The sequence below is a fragment of the Brienomyrus brachyistius genome, chromosome 13, assembly GCF_023856365.1.
Source record: "Brienomyrus brachyistius isolate T26 chromosome 13, BBRACH_0.4, whole genome shotgun sequence".
Classification (NCBI taxonomy): domain Eukaryota; kingdom Metazoa; phylum Chordata; class Actinopteri; order Osteoglossiformes; family Mormyridae; genus Brienomyrus; species Brienomyrus brachyistius.
In genome coordinates, this window is record NC_064545.1 from 21,618,227 (window position 1) to 21,639,621 (window position 21,395).

Sequence of the window (21,395 nt, forward strand, 5' to 3'; positions counted from 1 at the left end):
ATGATCAGCGATTTTCCACAGTAGAGAAGCAACATCACTGACATTACAGATTTGTGGAGCTCAAGATGTTAGTCAGTTATAGGTACTGGTCTTAGAGACAAAAAAAATACTGGTAATCGATATCAGCCAAAATTTCCACATCGATGCTCCACTAACACAGATATCAATTTAAATTCCAGGCATAGCAAAGGGCTGACAGTGAACAGTTCCAAGTAAGCGGAAGTCACTCTAAAAAAGCCAGTATGACAGATAATGACAGTATGACAGATAAAATCCAGAGGGTTATCAAAGATTAATCAGAGGGAAAAGCAGGTCGTTTCATTCGCATTGTTCTCTGTGGCTCGCGACTGGAAAAAAATCTAAGGGCTCAGCAGCACCCCCTCCTGGCATCAAAGGCACCATCTGTCAGCGGCGACAGCGGCGGCTGCCACAGTACGACAATGAGACTGACAACTGAAAGAAAAGGTTGGGCACGGCAGCTGCTGAGGATACCAGGCCTCTTAATCATACTGACTGGATGAAAACCTCTTTCAAAAGGCCTCCTGTAAACATAAAAATCTGGCCTCCTCTTACGGGACTCAAAGATCCTTCGGCACTTATTCACATCTGCGGATAAAGCCAGCTTGATTTCATTGTACTTATTCCAAGCACTCGAATGCAGGGACACTCGAAATGAGCCACAATGGATAATAAGGACTGACGCACAATGAAGACAACCGTCTTGGCTTGTTGTGAAAATCGCTGGTTTAAATAAAAACCAAGTGAGCGTGGTTTGTCGCTCAGCTGGTTCTTCTTGAACATGCTTACTAGGGGACAGGAATCTGGATGCAACACATTCATGCACTATATCACAATACGGAATAGGGGGCATATACAGTAGAGTGGAGGGGAGGGCTGTGTGATGAGGGGTGGGGGCTGAATATCAGCATGCAGGCCACGCCACACGAGCACGCCGAGGGCAGGCCGTCTGGCCTGAGGCGGAGGAGGAAAGGTCAGGCCTACTCAGAGAAAAGGTCTCCATGGCGGCATCCTCCAGCTGGTCCCCACACAGAGCTCTTGTCACGACCTGGGTGACGCCCAGCGTAAGCCCAAAGAGAAAAAAATGGGGGGGGGGGGGGGGGGGGGGGGGGGCAAAAAGCAGCGAGGCGGAAGTTAAGGCAGAAAGAGCAAGAGCGTGTTTCGGTTACCAGCGAGCTTTGGGATCAGAGAAGAGCGCAGGCTGGTGCTCGTGTAGTTAAGGGTACGATATACAAGTTAAAATTACAATGCAGCCAACAAAGGCCTTTTCAACGCCGTTAAATTACCCACCTGATATGACGGACAGCGTACAGATGAATTTTTTTAAAAATTCCAGTGCCATTATCGGCAGGGGAACCCCTAGCCCCAGAGAAGCATATCATATTGGGCCCCCAACCAAGACCAATTCGATTGTGTTACAAATTTTTTTACCCCCCCCCCCCATGGTACCCCTGATTATCGGTAAACTGCTTTCATGTCAGTTTCACTGATCATAGAATAAAGTGCATATAAAGATTTCTGGTATATGCAGGAAAGGGCTTTACATTCATTGAAAACACTGTAGGGCCAAGTTCCCAAATAAACACGGTACTGTGCAAGCTTACCTAAGAGGCCTTCTGAGAGGTAAATCCTTCTACTAATATCCTCAAGAGGCACAGCAGAACCGCCCTTGGGCTCCCTCAGGCTCGGCTTTAGCGTGTGGGTCTTTCCCTGGGCACAAAGACAGATCACTCACACCCTCTGGAGGTCCTCAGTCAGCCCTGGTGACATTTACATATTTGTATGGAAGACGCTTTTATTCAAAGTGAAATACAACTGAGAATTCAGGCTCAGATGGTCCCAATTGCTCAGGGACCTAATGGTGAAATCACCCTGCTGACCCTAGGATTTGAACCAGCAACCGTCCGGCGAAGGCATTTTAACAAACTGAGCCACACATCGGTAACAAATACTATTTCTTCACCCAAGAATTAATATGAATATTTCCTTAAAAAAAGAGACACAACGTCGACATTTCTCCATTCTACAGTGAGCTCCGCCACTCACAAAGACGGCACTAGTGGCTGGGTTGGTCTCTATCTCGCTATCAGACAGCGTCCCGCGGGACACGGCGAGGTGGGGGGCCAGCTTGCTGGATGGGCCGTCCCCAGCATTGCTGCTCAGGTCACTGTCAGCCCCCAGCGTTTCCCCTGAGCTGTTGCTGACCTGAGGACAGGAAGTGATACTAAGTCAGTGGAAAACATGCACTGCATAACTGCCCCCGAGACTTTTCAATACATTTAGCAGACACTTTTATCCAAAGCAGTGTACAACTGAGGCACATTAAAGACATACGGCTGTCAAGGAGTCGATTAGGCATAAGTGCAGCTAGGCTGATCTTCCAGGGACACAAAAACATCTAATAAAGCAAAACCCTATAAAACTATGCAATAACCAGAAATTCTCAATAAGCATAATTCTCTACATGCACATACTTAAATGATTTTTAGGTGCCGTGTAAAACCCTGAGCCTCCATAGAGGCAGCGCTCCTTCAGAATATCCAGTCTAAAGGTTTATTATTCATAGGATGATGCAGTCAAACTACAGGATGGAGATTCTGACCCTGAGACTAGATTCAACTTTACTGTCACTGCATGAAGCACAAGTACTGAGACAATGAAATCCAGTTTCGCATTTAATTTCAAAGTGCAAAATATTCTGTGTGTGTGTATGTGTGTGAGAGATATAAATGTACATAAATGTACACACACACACACACACACACACACACACACACACACAGGGCCCCTTCGCGCTGGCCGTGCCCTACCACTGTATACACACACACACACACACACACACAGGGCCCCTTCGCACTGGTCGTGCCCTACCACTGTATACACACACACACACACACAGGGCCTCTTCGCACTAGCCGTGCCCTACCACTGTATACACACACACACAGGGCCCCTTCGCACTGGCCGTGCCCTAACACTGTACACACACACACACACACACACACACACACACACACACACAGGGCCCCTTCGCACTGGCCGTGCCCTAACACTGTGTACACACACACACACACACACACACGGGCCCCTTCGCACTGGCCGTGCCCTACCACTGTACACACACACACACACACACACACACACACACACACACACAGGGCCCCTTCGCACTGGCCGTGCCCTACCACTGTACACACACACACACACACACACACACACACACACACACACACGGCCCTTTGCGCTGGCCGTGCCCTACCACTGTACACACACACACACACACACACACACACACGGCCCTTTGCGCTGGCCGTGCCCTACCACTGTACACACACACACACACACACACACACACACACACACACACACACACACACACACACACACACACACAGGGCCCTTTGCGCTGGCCGTGCCCTACCACTGTACACACACACACACACACACACACACACACACACACACACACACACACACACAGGGCCCTTTGCGCTGGCCGTGCCCTACCACTGTACACACACACACACACACACACACACACACACACACAGGGCCCTTTGCGCTGGCCGTGCCCTACCACTGTACACACACACACACACACACACACACACACACACACACAGGGCCCTTTGCGCTGGCCGTGCCCTACCACTGTACACACACACACACACACACACACAGACACACACACACACACACAGGGCCCTTTGCGCTGGCCGTGCCCCAACACTGTACACACACACACACACACACACACACACACACACACACACACACACACACAGGGCCCCTTTGCACTGGCCGTGCCCTACCACTGTATACACACACACACACACACACACACACACACACACACACACACACACACACACACACAGGGCACCTTTGCACTGGCCGTGCCCTACCACTGTATACACACACACACACACACACACACACACAAACACACACACACACAGGGCCCCTTCGCACTGGCCGTGCCCTACCACTGTATACACACGCACACACACAAACACACACACACACACACACACAGGGCCCTTTGCGCTGGCCGTGCCCTACCACTGTATACACACACACACACACACACACACACACACACTCACACACACACACACACACACACACACAGGGCCCCTTCGCACTGGCCGTGCCCTACCACTGTACACACACACACACACACACACACACACACACACACACACACACACAGGGCCCTTTGCGCTGGCCGTGCCCTACCACTGTATACACACACACACACACACACACACACACACACAGGGCCCCTTCGCACTGGCCGTGCCCTACCACTGTACACACACACACACACACACACACACACACACACACACACACACACACACACACGGCCCTTTGCGCTGGCCGTGCCCTACCACTGTACACACACACACACACACACACACACACACACGGCCCTTTGCGCTGGCCGTGCCCTACCACTGTACACACACACACACACACACACACACACACACACACACAGGGCCCTTTGCGCTGGCCGTGCCCTACCACTGTACACACACACACACACACACACACACACACACACCACACACACAGGGCCCTTTGCGCTGGCCGTGCCCTACCACTGTACACACACACACACACACACACACACACACACACACACACACACACACACACACAGGGCCCTTTGCGCTGGCCGTGCCCTACCACTGTACACACACACACACACACACACACACACACACACACACACACACACACACACACACACACACACAGGGCCCTTTGCGCTGGCCGTGCCCTACCACTGTACACACACACACACACACACACACACACACACACACACACACACACACAGGGCCCTTTGCGCTGGCCGTGCCCCAACACTGTACACACACACACACACACACACACACACACAGGGCACCTTTGCACTGGCCGTGCCCTACCACTGTATACACACACACACACACACACACACACACACACAAACACACACACACACAGGGCCCCTTCGCACTGGCCGTGCCCTACCACTGTATACACACGCACACACACAAACACACACACACACACACACACAGGGCCCTTTGCGCTGGCCGTGCCCTACCACTGTATACACACACACACACACACACACACACACACACACACACACACACACAGGGCCCCTTCGCACTGGCCGTGCCCTACCACTGTACACACACACACACACACACACACACACACACACACACACAGGGCCCCTTCGCACTGGCCGTGCCCTACCACTGTACACACACACACACACACACACACACACACACACACACACACACACACAGGGCCCCTTCGCACTGGCCGTGCCCTACCACTGTACACACACACACACACACACACACACACACACACACACACACACACACACAGGGCCCTTTGCGCTGGCCGTGCCCTACCACTGTATACACACACACACACACACACACACACACACACACAGGGCCCCTTCGCACTGGCCGTGCCCTACCACTGTACACACACACACACACACACACACACACACACACACACACACACACACAGGGCCCTTTGCGCTGGCCGTGCCCTACCACTGTACACACACACACACACACACACACACACACACACACACACACACACACACAGGGCCCTTTGCGCTGGCCGTGCCCTACCACTGTATACACACACACACACACACACACACACACACACACACACACACACACACACAGGGCCCCTTCGCACTGGCTGTGCCCTACCACTGTACACACACACACACACACACACACACACACACACACACACACACACACACACACAGGGCCCTTTGCGCTGGCCGTGCCCTACCACTGTATACACACACACACACACACACACACACACACACACACACACACACACACACACACACACACACACACACACACACACACACACACACACAGGGCCCTTTGCGCTGGCCGTGCCCTACCACTGTACTGGCCTCCGAGTCCTGGCTGGCACTCCGGGTCAGGGCAGGTGGTCCAGAGCTGGTCACACTTTCAGAATCGCTCTTCTACAGATACATGCCATGGGGGGGGGGGGGGGGGGGGGGAGAAACAGCACCATGAGACACCGTCGTTAACCAATCCGCTAGGTGCCTAGTGTTTACTCAGAAAATTTTAAATCATATTAGTTTGACAATATTATGCATGCTAACTATGCTAAAATATCCCTTCATATATTCTTTTATTTGGTAATTCCAGACCGCAGACCACAGACCTGCGACCCAGAGCTGCAGCCCAGCCCACTGTCAGCACTAATCTGAGACTTTTTCTCCTCTGTGTCTCCGGCATCGGAGGTTTTCTTTGCCCCTTCCTCCCCTACAGAAGAAACATGTTAGTTAGTTAGTTAGCATGAAATTAGCAAATTTCCTCCATCCTCAGACAGGAAGTCACATGACCAGGAGAAACGAATCAAATCATGTCCGTCTAAGCTCCTGCTTACACTAAGGTCATGCGTCTTTTTTTTTAGGGTGAAGAGTTGAGAGAAGAGTAAAAGACTGAGACCAGGATATGGTAACTGCCAGAGGTCTAACTTTAGATTGCCAGGCACCAGCTGGTAAGGACAACAGCCAGTCGGGCATACAGCCATCTTCCCAAAGATTAGCTTCCAGCAGACAATCCCCCTTATCTACTTGTCAATGTGGCAGCTTGGTAACCCTGTCTCACCACACTGGTCAGAGAGAAGAATGGACTTCCTGTCCCCCAAGACTCACTCTGCCGCCAGTCTTACTGAAAATCAGGAAAGCTAATCGCTACCGCATGCCAAAAACAGTATGACTAGATATAGAAAAAGCTGATTTGGAAATGTTCTTGGTAGCCACTGGCAAATATTCTTCTAAAAGCAACTCTGAACGCGCTTTGAAATTTCAATTTCCCGCATTCCAATGCTGGCAGAGAGAGTGTGAGAGAGAGAGAGAGAGAGAGAGAGAGAGAGAAAGAGAGAGAGTGTGTGTGTGAGAGAGAGAATCAGCTGTTTCATCTTACCTGCCTCTGGAAGGACAGGGAAGGTGTAAAGCCTGCAAATGAGTGAGCAGCAGAGGGTGTGGGGGACAAAGAGGGACATACAGAAAGCAGACATGCATTCTGTGGGGATAAAAGAGGCTTGGAATGCTGAGAAAGCAAGCTGGGAGTGTGTCAGGGCAGAGACGGCAAAGGAAAGCAAGACAAGCGAATGTGAGAGCGGAAAGAAAATCAGTATCGATAACAAAATAAAAGGGTTAGGATGTGTGTTTGCTGCAATAGAAAGACCTGCAATAAAAATGTCATTCTGAACAGACTGGTGAAATATGAATGCCAGATTTATTGTAATATTCAGAGAATAATATATGCTTTAAAAGTTATTTATTAGCACTGTAGTCATCTGAGACTTGACAATGCATTTTTCTAGGCCTTTGGTTGACATGGTTAGACAAGGATCTCTTGCAGTGTAGTGTAGGCAAACTGAAATGACACTGGCTCTGCAGTGTTTTAAATAAACGCATCCACATGCATTCATAGAGGCATCTCAGATTGCACTTAAAGTTTATTTTTTTAATTAATGAGATCTTGCGGTCTCTGCTTAACCTCCTGGGCCCCGTTCTGCCGGCTCACGAGGGAGGAGTGTGAAAGGGCTCAGTAGCTGCGTGTAGAGTAGGAGGTGGGAGGAGTTGTGTGTGAAGTTAGCGAATGAGACCCCAAGTCATTTTATGTGAAATGTCTTACTCTGTTTTCCCACAGCTTTTTGCTTTCTGTTTTCTTGGTGCTTGCTCCACAATTCTACCCAAGATGCATTGCAGGCGAGGAGAGAAAGATAGAGAGAGAGTCAGAGAGCAAATTGGGTGGGTGGGCTACATATGGACAAATGGTTAAAAAATAAATAAATAAATAAATAAATAAATAAACCATGACAAAATTATACAAAAATGGTCGCTGCAATGAAAATACGGCTAGAAAGCATAAGTGTATCAGTTCTGCGTGTGCAGTGTGTCCAGCAAAACAAGCACAAACTGCAGCACATCACATTACGGAGAGCAGCTGAGAACAGCATATAAAAGTACAGGCAGGGCCGGCCCAAGGCAAAAATCTAACTAAGTGGCTGCTTAGAGCCCAGTGGCCACCAGGGGGCGTCCTCAACTAATCAGGCCATCAGAATGGGAATGAAGATGACAAATGATAACAATGTTAATCAGATTCTGCTTTGGGCTGGGCCTGTACACGAGGTTCTGGGGGCTGCAGTTCAGCATCCAGATCTTAGCAAAACACCAATTAACGACTCTACACCGCGTCAATTTCATAAAAAACAAAAAACCGAAATGCTGACTCAGCACCTTCCTGGGGCCGTATAAACACAGAAGACGCACGGTGGCAAGGTATGCGGCAAAGAGAGACCCCCCCCTCCCCCCCCCAGTCCAGCAGGTGCTGCATTTCAGTCTCCAAGGAAACATCTACAGGACTGCATGCAAACAGAAGCAGCTCACAGAAGCCTAGGCGGGAGGCAGAGGGTAACGGGGTAGGAAGTGAGAGGAGCGAGCCCCCGCCCCAGAGAAATAGGCAGTGACGCGTCGGAGGGGTCTGCATATTCAATCACATTTCAAAAGCAAATACGTTGCAACTACTGCAGACTGCCCTGGAAAAGATACCGGAAAAAGACATGCTAACATACAGCAGCCCCATTTTCCTGTAACACGCAGAGTGCATATTGACACGCTATATACACACAGTGCATTGGCCTGGATTACGACGGCACAGTCATTCCCTGCCATACAAAATAATGGCCCTTGTTCAGTTCAAAGCGTCTTGGAATCTGCTGCGGATACAAGCGCTGATGGATGCAAATGTAATGCACTCACTAATAAATAACGTGGCTTGTCATCCGGACCAGGTTCAATATTTATATTTAGCCTGCTGCAAAATAAAATATTTCTTCAATTTACTACGGCGCGGAAAATCGCACCCTGTTGGCTTTGCTTGGCTAGTGTGCACAGAATATAAATTAATTTTTGATTTAGAGATTTACAAATAGTCTGTCATTTTGTATTTGAAATGCATTCTGCTGGGTGAAATAAGAAGTGCATTACATGCTTTCCCAGACAAGCACTGCAGAATCACTAATAACAATAAACAGAAAGGCAGCAAAGTTTGGTAGTCAGAACAGCACCTCACGGTGGCAGGAAGTGGAAGTGCGTATAGGTAGTACGCACCAATGGAGGCGATAAAATTCTCCTCGTTCAGACTGCGGGTGTCAAACTGGCGGGAGCCCTTGCCGGTGGTGGTGTTGGGGGGGTGAAGTTGCAGACGTGGTATCAGTAGTGGAGCCGTGGGCTTGGCGCTCTCGCCCTTAGGGGTGGGGCTCGCCTTACCACCCGGGCTGCTGCCGCCCCCACCCTCCATGGGGCTCCGCTTGCGCTTCTCGGCCTCTTCGGGAGACAGAGCGGACAGTGAGAGGGAAGGAAGGTGGGAAAGGAGGGGGGCAGAAGCTGGAAAGGGAAGTTCTAAAAAAAGGCAGGTGAAAAGAAGCGGAACATCGTTTGATCATTAATCATTAACAGGCTGCAGCTCCGCCCCAAATACAAAACCATCATTTTATAGACTGGATATGAATTATTCTCAAAAAGCTTCATTTATATTATTCTTTATAATTTTGTAAATGTTTTATATGACTATAAGGTAATAAGGTTAAAATTAATAATAATACATATCCTACCTCATTGTAAATGCTGTTTTTTGCAGTTTATCGACATTTTGCATGTTTACCCTTCACGGTATCCAGCACTTCTCCTGGGACCTTCCCAAACCTCAGGGTACGGTCCCCATCTCCGCATGAATAACCAGCAACTAACCTTTGGTCTGGTAGTGCGTGCGTGCGATTTCCAGCAGGCTGAAGACGCTGGCCATGCCGCCCAGCCCGGCGTTGGTATACGACAGCTCCAGGCTGGACACCGTGCACTTCAGCAGATCCAGCATCCCCTTGTACATCTTCCGGCTGATTTCCTGGAGAACAGAGGGCCGACGAAAAACTGGAACCCTCAAGTCGCTAGGATTCCGTTCTTGAAATAAATGCCACATAAATTAAATACAAAAAAAAATAAAAAATGCCGTTGACAACTGGACAGATTCCCAGTATAGGAGCATACCTGATACATACCTGATTCTCAAAACGTACTGTATTCTATAACGCCATAGAAAATGCAGGGCTCTACTTTATTTCATTCTCTAGCTGAAGGGATAACTGGGGTTAAACAATCTGGAAGGAAAACATTAACCTCCGAAACTCCGCTACCATCTTACGCAGCAGAACTCAATGGAAATGCTTTGATTCATTCATTTTTACAGAACCACAGGGGTTGGCCATACAATGGAAAATGCCACATGGAAGGAAATTTTGACTGCATCAGAATTCAAACCACCTACAAAAAAAGGTGGCTTGTACTAGGCTGAATGCCAATTACAGTAGCACCATATGTCAGCTCTAAAAGAGAAGTATGATTTATGCTTTCAAACTGACATCCAATAAGACCAAAAGAGCACCTGCTTGCACCCAGAACCGATCTCTGGGAGTGTCACATGATTACTCTTCATATAGTCACAAGGCATCCCAGAAATACAAGGACGTTCTACCTATGTAGAACCCTATGGTGCAAGAACTGGTCTCTCACGATGCTCCTATATACTGATATATAAGGTAATAACTGCAAGCAAGTGGCAATGCCCACATACAGTATAACCCAAATTCAATTCAATGCCCACATACAATACAAATTCCAGAGAGCTTTCATGAGCAGTTAACCGTCGTCCATAGATATCAGCCTTCTCCCTTGAAAGACCTCAAGGCTTCCATCAAAGAATTGTCCAAAGCATTCTCCTACACTCAGATCAAGAAAGAATTCCAAGACATTCCGTTTTATCCACCCCCTGTACATATCTTGGTGTATATTAGAGTACTGAAAAGAAGGCAAGTGAAAGAGAGATGGCATTTCTGCTTAGAGACAGCCTGTGTCGTGCTGATCTCCCCACACGCATCTGTCCTCTCACCACGTCACGGACGACTCCCTGCCTGGCGTCCTCCTCCGACTGGACAGCCCTGTTCAGCTTGCTCAGCACAAAGACGCGCAGCTGCTCGTTCTCCAGCAGGCGGCGCACTTTCTTCATGTTGAGCCAGCCCACCCCCTGGCCCTCCAGGACGCTCTGCACCACTTCCTTTAGGAATTGCTGGTTCTCGCTAAAATAGGGAGAATAATTTGTTGCGGTGCACTTTTTAAAATCGCTTTGTGTTCAACACAAACTGCTGGCACGGCATTTAAAAATTTAAGGACAACTGGAGACAAATTCCCTGTGTGTGGACATACTTAGCCAATAAAACTGATTCTGAAAATGCACCTTTTTTCTGCAATGCCAACAGTATGACAAATTACAAACAAATTCAATAAATTATTAAGCATATCCCAATTTGTTATCCTTTATTCTCTAAAAGGCAGGCAGGCAGACAGACAAGAGTGAAGTTTGGGGTCTGAGTACAGGGTCAGATCGTTTATCAAGTAGACTACCCTGGAGTATTTCAGGGGGTTAAAGGCAGCAGTCTGCTGGCTTGTGGTCTGAACCAGTGACCCCCTCATTACAGACAGACAAAGGCCACACCAGCTCGAGTCACCCTCCCCATTGCGTAGTTTTCGTGGGGGACGCTTAACACACAGTGCTGTTGGTACTGATTCAGAGATCACCGATCACCTGCTGTTGTTTGCTCGCCCCTGGGGAGAGGGAGACTCTCTCTTCACCGTCGGGCTGTGCTTAATAACCGAGGACTTCTGGTCCACTAGTGCTCTCGCTGGCCGATTGCCTGCTAAAGTGAAAGACAGTGTGAGCGCCGTCACAATGAACCTCATGGTGCTCAAGCAGGCACCACTGCATGAGCACACACAAAAATCCCAGAAGAAACACACACACACACACACGCACAAGTTTGCAATTATATCTTTGTGGGGACTCTCCATCCATTTCTATGGGGAAAACTCTAATCCCAACATAACCTTAACCCCTACCCAGCCCTAACCTTAACCACAAGTAAACAAAATAAAAAAGACTTTTGGTGGTTTTTAGTTTTTTGATTGCATTCACAGATCTTTGTGGGGACCTGACCATCAAAATTACAGGTTTTTATTACATTGCGGGGAACATTTGGTCCCTACAATATAATACAAACCTAATACACACACACAGATACACAAACACTCCATGTAAAGGACACAGACACACGTCACTGCAAACTGACAGCATAGGCAAAGACCCATAACAGACAAATCACGGCCATCAAGGCCCACCTACACACACACACACACACACACACACACACACACACACACACACCTCAATTCATTACCACCACACACTTGGACAGACAAAGGGGAGAAATCGAAAGCCTGATGGTGCTACAGCTATCAGCAGTTAAGGAACAACCTGCAAACAGCATGAGAAGAGAGATGGTTTTGCTCTGGTGTCAGAAAACAGGAGAAAGCGGAAAAAAGAGGCGCTCGAAAGACCCAGGGGCGGAACGTCTACACTCCGACAACACATGAGGTCAAGAAAACAGCATTATGAGGCGCGGGGGGAGAACTAGGCTGCTCCATACTGTATACTTGCGTAAGACATACAAGCAGAAGTCGCACAAGTATACGCGTGAGCCATTTTGGCCGCGATCGGGAGAAAGGCACCAAAGCCGGGCAGATGTCAGGTTTGTGCTCACGGCCCAACAACGGAGTAGCCAGGGAAAAGCGAGTGCAGCAGAGGATGCTGGGAGATGGCCTGACGGGTTGAGGAGGCATGCAGCTCATGCAAGGGTGAGACCCACCTTCGCCGCTCGTCGGGCCGGCTTCTGATATTATCTCCATTAGAGAATTTAGCCCAAATACTGGACACAGAACCCACAATTAGTGCAATTAAAAAAAAAAACTAAACAAAACAAAAACCAAAACAATCAGGCAAAAAGAATACAATAGCAAATTCATATCACACACACACAAACAAATGAACAAAAACAGAAATGCACATTTGGAGACAAAATTATTAAACTGCAAGCCAGAGGAAAGTTGACAGGCACACCAATCTATCAGCATTCATCGAGGCATCTCCACTTCAGTCCCAGATTCATTTATTTTACATGCAACTTCTGCAATATGACAACTATAAAGGGCGGATTTGACTCCTATTCGTTCGAGACTAAGTGTTCACGTAAACACTACCAAAGCACAGGACCAGAGGGACTCAGTGTTAAAGGTATGCAGCTCCTGAAACAAAAATATTTTTCTTTCCACATCCTGCCATTATACATGCCAAGAGCCTGGACAGTGGAGTCTTAAAATCAACACAGGATCATGGGAGTTTTACTTACACAAAAATGTTCTGAGGGCAGAAGGAATAATAATTGGTTCAGAGAGCCAATCATATTGTAGAGGAGGCGGGTCCAAGCAACTAGAGACATCTGATTAGTTAGTCCCGCCTCCTCTATTTGCTTAGACCCACCTTCTCTACAATCTTATTGGTTATCTCTCTGAACCAATCACTGTTCCTTCTACCCACATTTTTGTGTAAAACACCCATGAGCTCAACATATACTGTTCAATGCTGTCTTACTTTTGTGTTTTAGAGTCCACGTCTTCATGCTTATACGACTCAGTTTTTATATCATGTTTATATCATTTTATTTGCACTATGGCCAATGAGAATGATGTTTTACTACGGCCCATGCATCACACATCTAAAAAGATATCTAAGGATACTCTTGACTGTTGACTTTGAGCTGTCCAGGTTCTCATGGCAAGCGTGGTCGGCCCCATCAGAAGCGTATGCTTTCCTTATCACTAGCATGGGAAGGTCATGCTGAAGGCCATGCACTGCGCTCCCCCCCCCCTCCCCAAAAGGTGGCGCTAGACAACCACCCGCGTAGAAAACCACATGGGTGACAGACGCTCAGGTCACATGCAAGCGGACGGGCAAGCGAGGGTCAGGAGCGCGTCCGGCACTATAAGAGGCACAGAATGGCTGTATCTCGAAAACAAGGGGCAACGGTGACAAGAAAAGTTACTTAAATCAAAATGAAAAAATGCTACCGGACGATGTTCCCCATGAATGTGCATAAATTAGCATAAAAATCTTACGTTAGTGTGCCGAAATGAAAAACGGAAAGTTTCCTGGTTGGAATTTTCCAGTCATTTACTAGCAAAGGGGTTAGTAAGCGACAGTGATTTCCAGAAATATGTATTACTATGGACAGAAACACATGGTGGGGTCTGGTAGGGTAGAGAGAGCACTAGTGAAGTACACAGCAAACTATCACTCTCTAATGCGGGTATCAGACGGCAACATACCCGGGCTGTCAGGGTCATCTGAACAGAAGGGGGTGCAATAGCACAATAACATATATATACAGACATATGTAATACAATGCCACATGTAGGCACTTTTTTCCATTTGCCGAGTACCTAATACATGCCCAACTGTTTAATAATATCAGGAGTCTTTTTCAGAAAATACAGGGGTTAATTAATTTTAAATAAAATTTTGCAAAGAAAGCAAGAATGGGTATTTTAAAGTACCATAAAGCCAAATAAAGCCTCCCTCAACAAACGAGTTACGCTGATGATGGCTGATCGCCTCCTGAAGTATGAAAGGCACAGACAGCACGGAAAGAAGAAAGACTGCAAGTGCGGCTGCGTGAGAAAAGTGGCCAACGGCACAAAGTCAACGGACGATATAAAAAGGAGCTTCAGGAGGAAACGCACAGGAACAGTGTGTGTGACCCTGTCAATTCAACCCCCAGGTTAACAAAGGCTTGTAAACAAAAACCAGACAACAGAATATTTAATTAAAATCAGTATTTATGGACTGACACCCTCTCAATAACGGCGTTTAATTATACAACAATTTGTCAGTGGTAGAGGAGGTGTGGTTCTTACTATAGGTGAAATGTTAACGAAAAACAATGTCAAAACCAAATGTCAATGAGCCCGAGGAATGTAAGGGTGGATATACCGTTATTCTGGTTACGGTAAAACTGGGAAAACAACAAGGGGACCGGTGTAGCGGGGAAACGGGACTGGGGAGGCAGTACCTTTGATGTTGGGGAAAGGGGTGGCCTTGTCCCGGGCTGCCTTGTTGGGCAAACTCAGGTTGGACAGGCTGAAGCTGGTGCCGTGGTTCTTGTAGAGGTTACCTGAAATGCGACAGGAGGTCCTGAAATGCGACATGAGGTCCTGAAATGCGACAGGAGGTCCTGAAATAACAGCTGAAATGACCGGCTTGGCCGGGGGGCTGCTGCCCTGCATGCATATACAGACAGACTGTATCTGATCTGTATCAGATACAGTATCTGTATCTGAAGACAGACTTACACACTCACGGAGTGTCACCCATTAGGCGATATAAGCTGCCGTGCAGGGCGCCGTCTTTCTAGGGGGCACCGAATTAGCTAATTGTTGGTTGCCGGCACCCCCCTTAGGTAGACCTGCAGAGTTCTTTCTTGTGCCAGTCAGAGCACTCACTAGCAAAGGACATGAGGCTGCCCAGGCCCTCGTTGCTGGTGTTGGACACGTTGGAGTTGGGCGTACTGCCTCGGGAATCGGACTCGCCGTCGGAGTCCCCGGGAAGCTTCAGGCTGTTGGGCCGCAGGGGCTTCTGCACCCTGGGGGGGAAAGACGGAAGGAGCTCAAAATAAAGGCCAAAGTACCCTCAGTGTCAGCTTCAGAAGGGACGCAGGGGCCAAACGCTCAGCTTTTTTAATATAAATGTTAAATTACATTAACAAAATATATAACACTTATTATGTTAAATTATCTGTTTATGAAATATGTTTTGTAAATTTAAAATTCCAATGCAGTCATTTAATTTTGATCTACTGGACTTTAAAATGCTCAGTATCACTAACAGGTAAGTGTTAACATTGCCTCTAATGCTTGAAGCACACAGTGACATGTGCTGCCACCCACTCGCTTTTCAGACTCCTGTAATGGGGGGGGGGGGGCGGTCGCTCACTTGTTTCCAGCGCTGTTCTGGTTGAAGTTGGGGGTGTAGCTCTCCCCCTGCTCTTCCACATGCTCCACATCGTCCTCGCTGGGGAAGCCATACTGCGGCTCGAAGTAGGGGTTATCATACTCCTTCTTTGGGCCAGCAGGGTTTGATGGGCCCCGCGGGGCCCCTGGCTCGCCCTCCCGCTGCTCGGGGCCCGTCCCGGGGAAGGGCTGAGCCCCCAGGCCAGCGAAGCGGTTCTGAGGCACCCCTCCAGCTGGATCCCCCACGCCCACTGGCTCACCCTGCACCACACACATCTGCATTAACGTCTCACTAAATGCAGGATGTTCAATAAGGCCGTTTGGCCTCAGAATACTACAAGTTGATATAAAGTAGAAGCAGGGACTGCTAGACAGGTCTAGATGGTGTGTGGAACAGCGAGAAGGTCAAATGCCAGGGTTGGTGATACCACCACTGGGTTCTTCAGCAAGATCCTTAACCAGCTGCCCCAGGGATTGTTTGACCCCGACTTTGCAAAAAAATTTAATAAAAATATGTACGGTGCTTTAAAAAAAAAAAAAAAAAAAAAAAAAACATCTGCCAAGTAAAATTCTTCTTAAAATTTTAAATTTAAAACTTCCATGAAAGCTGTATATGTGAATTAGCCTTCTTGTACAGCAGTGAATGGACATTTAACAAATCATACAAATTAAAATGATCTAAAATAATCTAAACAAAATGCTTGGACTGAAATTATTCTATCCACAACAACGTTCACTACAGCCCAGGGGCTATGATGGAACACCCACATGGTTGACGTTCTGGATGATCGTGCTGGGGCTGGAGTTGGTGGTGGTGCTGGAACTGGATTTGGGTTGCCGGGTGTCCAGAGAGCCATCTGCCTCCTGGGGCTGACCTGGCCCGTGCCCCCGCCCTTCCTGGAAGTCCTGAAACTCCACCTCGCTGGCGTCCCCGAGGGCAGCGTGGGTGGGCGGGTCCACATCTGTGACTCGCGAGACAGGGTAGCGTGCCAGTCAAGTAACAGTCACAGCACTGCAGTCATCAGCAAACACTCAACTTCAGGACTATGTCCAGTTCCCCACTGCAGGGGGACTGGTAAAAATAACTCACTCTGCATGTCCCCTTGGATGTCACACTTAATCATTTCGCTGACAAAGTCCCCCAGAGAAGAGTAAGAGGAGCTGGAGTCGTCGCAGTCCCCACTGTCACTGCCACTGGAGTAAACAAACGATTCAGCATGCGAAGGGCCATTCAGCACCAAACACCAAATAAAACACAAACTGATGTTTCAAAGAAACTCACTGCTAACTGGAGAGAAAAAAAAATAAAAAAATTTAAATCACATGCAGACAGTGACATGAGAAGAGTCATTGATCATTCAACAAAACGCTCTTCACCAGGACTCAAAAAAAGCCTGGGGTGATGAAAGCAGAACCTCATGAGATCAAATATAGATGAATTTCATTGCCATATCAGAGGATCTCAACCGCGGTGCAGAACATTTCACTCCTGTTAACAATTTAACTAATTTCTGCCTTCAATTATAATTATGCATTTTTGATCGAGGGAAAAACAAAAAAAAAAAAAGTTCTTTGGAGCTGCGCAAAGCTTAAACATGTCGTGTCACGCTCCACTGGTTGGCAAGTCACGGAGTACATCTTCGCCACACGATCGCGTATTTGATGCACGAACTCGGAGGAGGCTGAATGGACAGCCCACACCTGAGGGATCAGAGGCGGCCGCGTTGGGCCCAGGCCGTGAGGAGCGCGAGCTGCTGCCTGCCGAGTTGGTGTGAAGAGCGATGACGTCATCGCTGCTGCCTGCTGCTCCAACCACACAAAGGCATCTGACCAACTTTCAGAACTCTTGCTTCTAGCCTTGCAGGGGCCGGTTTTTAATTTCTGGGGCCCCACAAGTCACCCCCCATTCAGATGTTTCAAAAAGTAAAAAATTAGTTAGCGAAGTAGAGTCAGAAGATCATAGCTGGTTAGCTGGTTAGCAGAACATGCTGCTTCAGCATCTCCTAACTAAGGAACGCATTTATTTAATATTAAGTTTAGTGCCTATTTGTGACCAACGGGGGGCCCCATGCAAATGCACGATTTGAGAACTATTTGCACATAGAACCAAATATTCAGCTTAAGCAACCAGCTAAAATCGAAACACCAAAACAGCATAAGTCACGTTGGTAAAACGTCTATTTGCTCGTCTTCCATAACTGCTTATCCAGATGCAGTATAATATGAGGCTGAGATTGGGGCACATCTCAGAAAGCTTTGAGAACAAGGCCTTAGACACCAATCCATCACAGGACACAAGCTTTGGCAATTCAGAGACACAACTTCACCTATTTACTTGTCGTTGGACTGAAACTGTACACAAAGAAAGGCGAGGCTGGGATCTGGACCCAAGTGCCATTCAAAAACACTTCTAAGATTTACAAAACATTATTACCAGTTGCACTCCTATTATTTACAGGCTTATTTCAGGGAAAGAGACAATATTACACCTGTTTATGGTCAGTTAAACAAAAAAGTAGAAACAAAGAAGTATTTCATTACAGAATTTCAGGTAAAAACATTTCTCTTTGATGAAGAGATTTACTAAAATTCATAAGAGCAATACGACCAATAACCCCAGGTCAAACATCACTGACATTCTAAAAGGGACAAACTATATTTATAAAAATTCGGGTGGAAAAAAAAGTGATAGTAATCTTGTCTCTGAATTGCAGAAATGATCGTGGCAGCACCTGACATCGGAGGGCTCAAAGTCATCGTCGTTTCCTTGCTCCACTTCGGTCGGCTCGCACAGAGCCTGGGCCAGCTTGGAGCTCCCGTCGTAGACGCGGTAGTAGATGGGCTGCAGCTGGTGGGCATACCACTTGGGCTTGTCCCCAATCAGGGAAGGGTCAAACACATCTGCGAGAGAGATGGTCATAAACCAATCAGGAAAGAGTCATGCACAGCTGGGGGGGGGGGGGGGGGTGCTTGGAGGGAACAAAGGTCAAACAGCAGTGTGATACAGGACGAGAGTGCAAGACAAGAAGCAATATATGACTAAGCAAACAATAAATTAGCAATAAAAGTTACATGAACAATCTGTATTAGTACCTATGACTGTACAATTATTACATAAACATAAAAGGGATTATAGACGCTAATAAAGTGGATGGAATGGATTCCAAAGGCTTCATGACTCAAGGTCTGTGCCCTGCTGAGTTTCCAGCCTTCCTTTACCGGTGAGCCGGGTGTGACGCCTCTGGCCAATCAGAATTATTAATTATTACACTAACTGCCTGGGAGAACTGAAAACACGGCCTGGATTTGGAATCCAGGTCCAGATTTGAAGAGCCCTACTCTGTATGGAAAAGGTGAGGCAGCCCTGCAGCCGGTTCGCTCACTGTTGTGAATCCTCTGGAAAGCCTGGTTGGTGGGGCTGAGAGACCACTCGCCGAAGTACTCCACCGCCTGCGTGCGGGACAGCTTCTCGGTGAAGGAGGACTGGCGAGGCCGCGAGGCCAGGAAGGAGGTCGCCTGGAAGGCCACCACGGGCCGGGGGAAGAGGCGCAGGGTGCGTGTGTGCATCTGGAAGCCGTGCAGCACGTTGGGGGAGTTGAAGAACCTCACCATGGCAACCCTGCGACAGCAGCCAGAAATGGAACAAGTGATATGGATGCCTCAGGTAAGACAATCCCGTGGTACAGACTGGCTAGGGGCTACTGGGTCATAAACCATTCGTCTCATCTTCTGCATTCTCGCAATTCAGATTTTTTAGGTAATTAGCCTAGTAGGTACCAGCAGGCAAAACTGAACATCGATACCAAAATAAACACACAAATAATCCCAGTCATTATCTTTAACAGTGTTAGAGATATAGCTGTGAGGGTAGCCCCAGATCTGATGAGGGGGGGGGTCTCTCTTTCATCTCTTTGGTCTCTACCGGCAGGGACGGATTACGGACCGGGCCAGCGGGGCCGCTGCCCAGGGGCCCTTGGGGTGCAGGGGGCCCGTGGGGCCCCTAGCCCAAAACAATTTGCAACGCTCATCAACAATGTATTTTCGTGTCTATTTTAGAGGGCCTACATTCTTTGATCCTCTGCCTACAAGGGCCCCTGACCCTATAGGGAGGGCGTTTGGCTGCCAAGGGCCCTTGAATTGTGGTGGTTGTGGTGGTGGTGGGGGGGGCCCTCGCGAACGTTTTGCCCAGGGGCCACACAACCCATAATCCATCCCTGTCTACCGGTGATGGGATTTACACTGAAACTCCAGAAAAAATTTGAATTTTCCATGCTTTTTGGTACCTAGTTTAATGGGGCTTGTTACAGTATAAGCTTATATGGGAAACATGAGAGTGAAATTTACTAATATTTTGGCTGAAGAAAAAAAAAAATTGCATTTTAATTGATCATTTCAGTGATAAGATAAACAGAAATATGTTAGCAAAAAGGGAAAACAACTTATTTTTGTGAAATGAATAAATATGACATTTCTAGTCAGAGAAATAAGTTGAATCAGAAGCATTTTGGACTGGTTGCTACGTTTCCCTCCAATCAGCGTACATACCTGCGGTACCAAATTTAAGAAAAGATTATGACGTTTTCAAAGAAGGGTCTGTACAGAAGGGTATTCCACACCTGGTAGCAATGTCCACAGAATCCACGTCGTTGCCGTAGATGAGAGGGTTAAACTCGGTGGAAGGGGTGGGCACGCTCCCACCACCAGGCCGCACGGGGACCTCCTGACCTTCGTGGAATTTCTCCAGGTTGAGAATGGGCTGCGTGTTGAGGCTCATACTGGCTAAAGCCTTAGGAGGACCAGGAGGAGGCAGAAACAAAAAAAAAATACAGTTAATCCATTAGCACATGAACATGGGCCAAGCGTGCACTTTCATGTCAGGTGTCAGACAAAAAGCAAGCAGAACCACAACAGATATAGGCGGCCATTTTTGTAGTTCTCCACTGCTACTTAGAAGCAGCATGGGAACTTGCGCGTTAAGTTGGATGCTGCTTCAACATAAATCTAAAACAAATCATGATGACAATTGACACCTGAAGTAAAAGTGTCACTTATGGCTTACTAGAAGTCTCACAATTCCCAAAAGCAAAGGGAGGCAATGTGTATATGCACCTCATTCAGGGTCTGGCCAAAAAAAGCAGGTTTGTTGATTAGCGCAACGTTCAAAAGGTGCGAGAATGGTCTCCTTAGCTGGAGAAATGTAGGTTACGTTTCTGATGGGGCTACCTGTTAACGGTGAATGGGTGCACATGCTTCAGCCAGAACCAGCTTTACAAACCATTAGCAGAAGAACGCAAACGTCTCGCTTTCACTCTGAGCTTTCAGTTCA

General features: G+C 47.8%; 1 protein-coding gene across 1 annotated transcript in view; it reads right to left on the reverse strand.

The window, feature by feature from the left end:
- LOC125705950 (MAP kinase-activating death domain protein-like) overlaps positions 1–21,395 on the reverse strand; it is a 53,773-nt gene that overhangs the window by 11,543 nt on the left and 20,835 nt on the right. Inside the window, 20 exon segments of the mRNA XM_048972338.1 lie at positions 1,003–1,042; positions 1,044–1,066; positions 1,623–1,728; positions 2,065–2,223; positions 5,981–6,064; positions 6,271–6,371; positions 7,755–7,808; positions 9,233–9,448; positions 9,872–10,022; positions 11,064–11,250; positions 11,757–11,865; positions 12,874–12,933; positions 15,133–15,234; positions 15,563–15,702; positions 16,053–16,330; positions 16,838–17,031; positions 17,160–17,263; positions 18,802–18,970; positions 19,453–19,688; positions 20,686–20,855. Coding sequence (XP_048828295.1) covers positions 1,003–1,042; positions 1,044–1,066; positions 1,623–1,728; positions 2,065–2,223; positions 5,981–6,064; positions 6,271–6,371; positions 7,755–7,808; positions 9,233–9,448; positions 9,872–10,022; positions 11,064–11,250; positions 11,757–11,865; positions 12,874–12,933; positions 15,133–15,234; positions 15,563–15,702; positions 16,053–16,330; positions 16,838–17,031; positions 17,160–17,263; positions 18,802–18,970; positions 19,453–19,688; positions 20,686–20,855 — 2,683 coding nt within the window.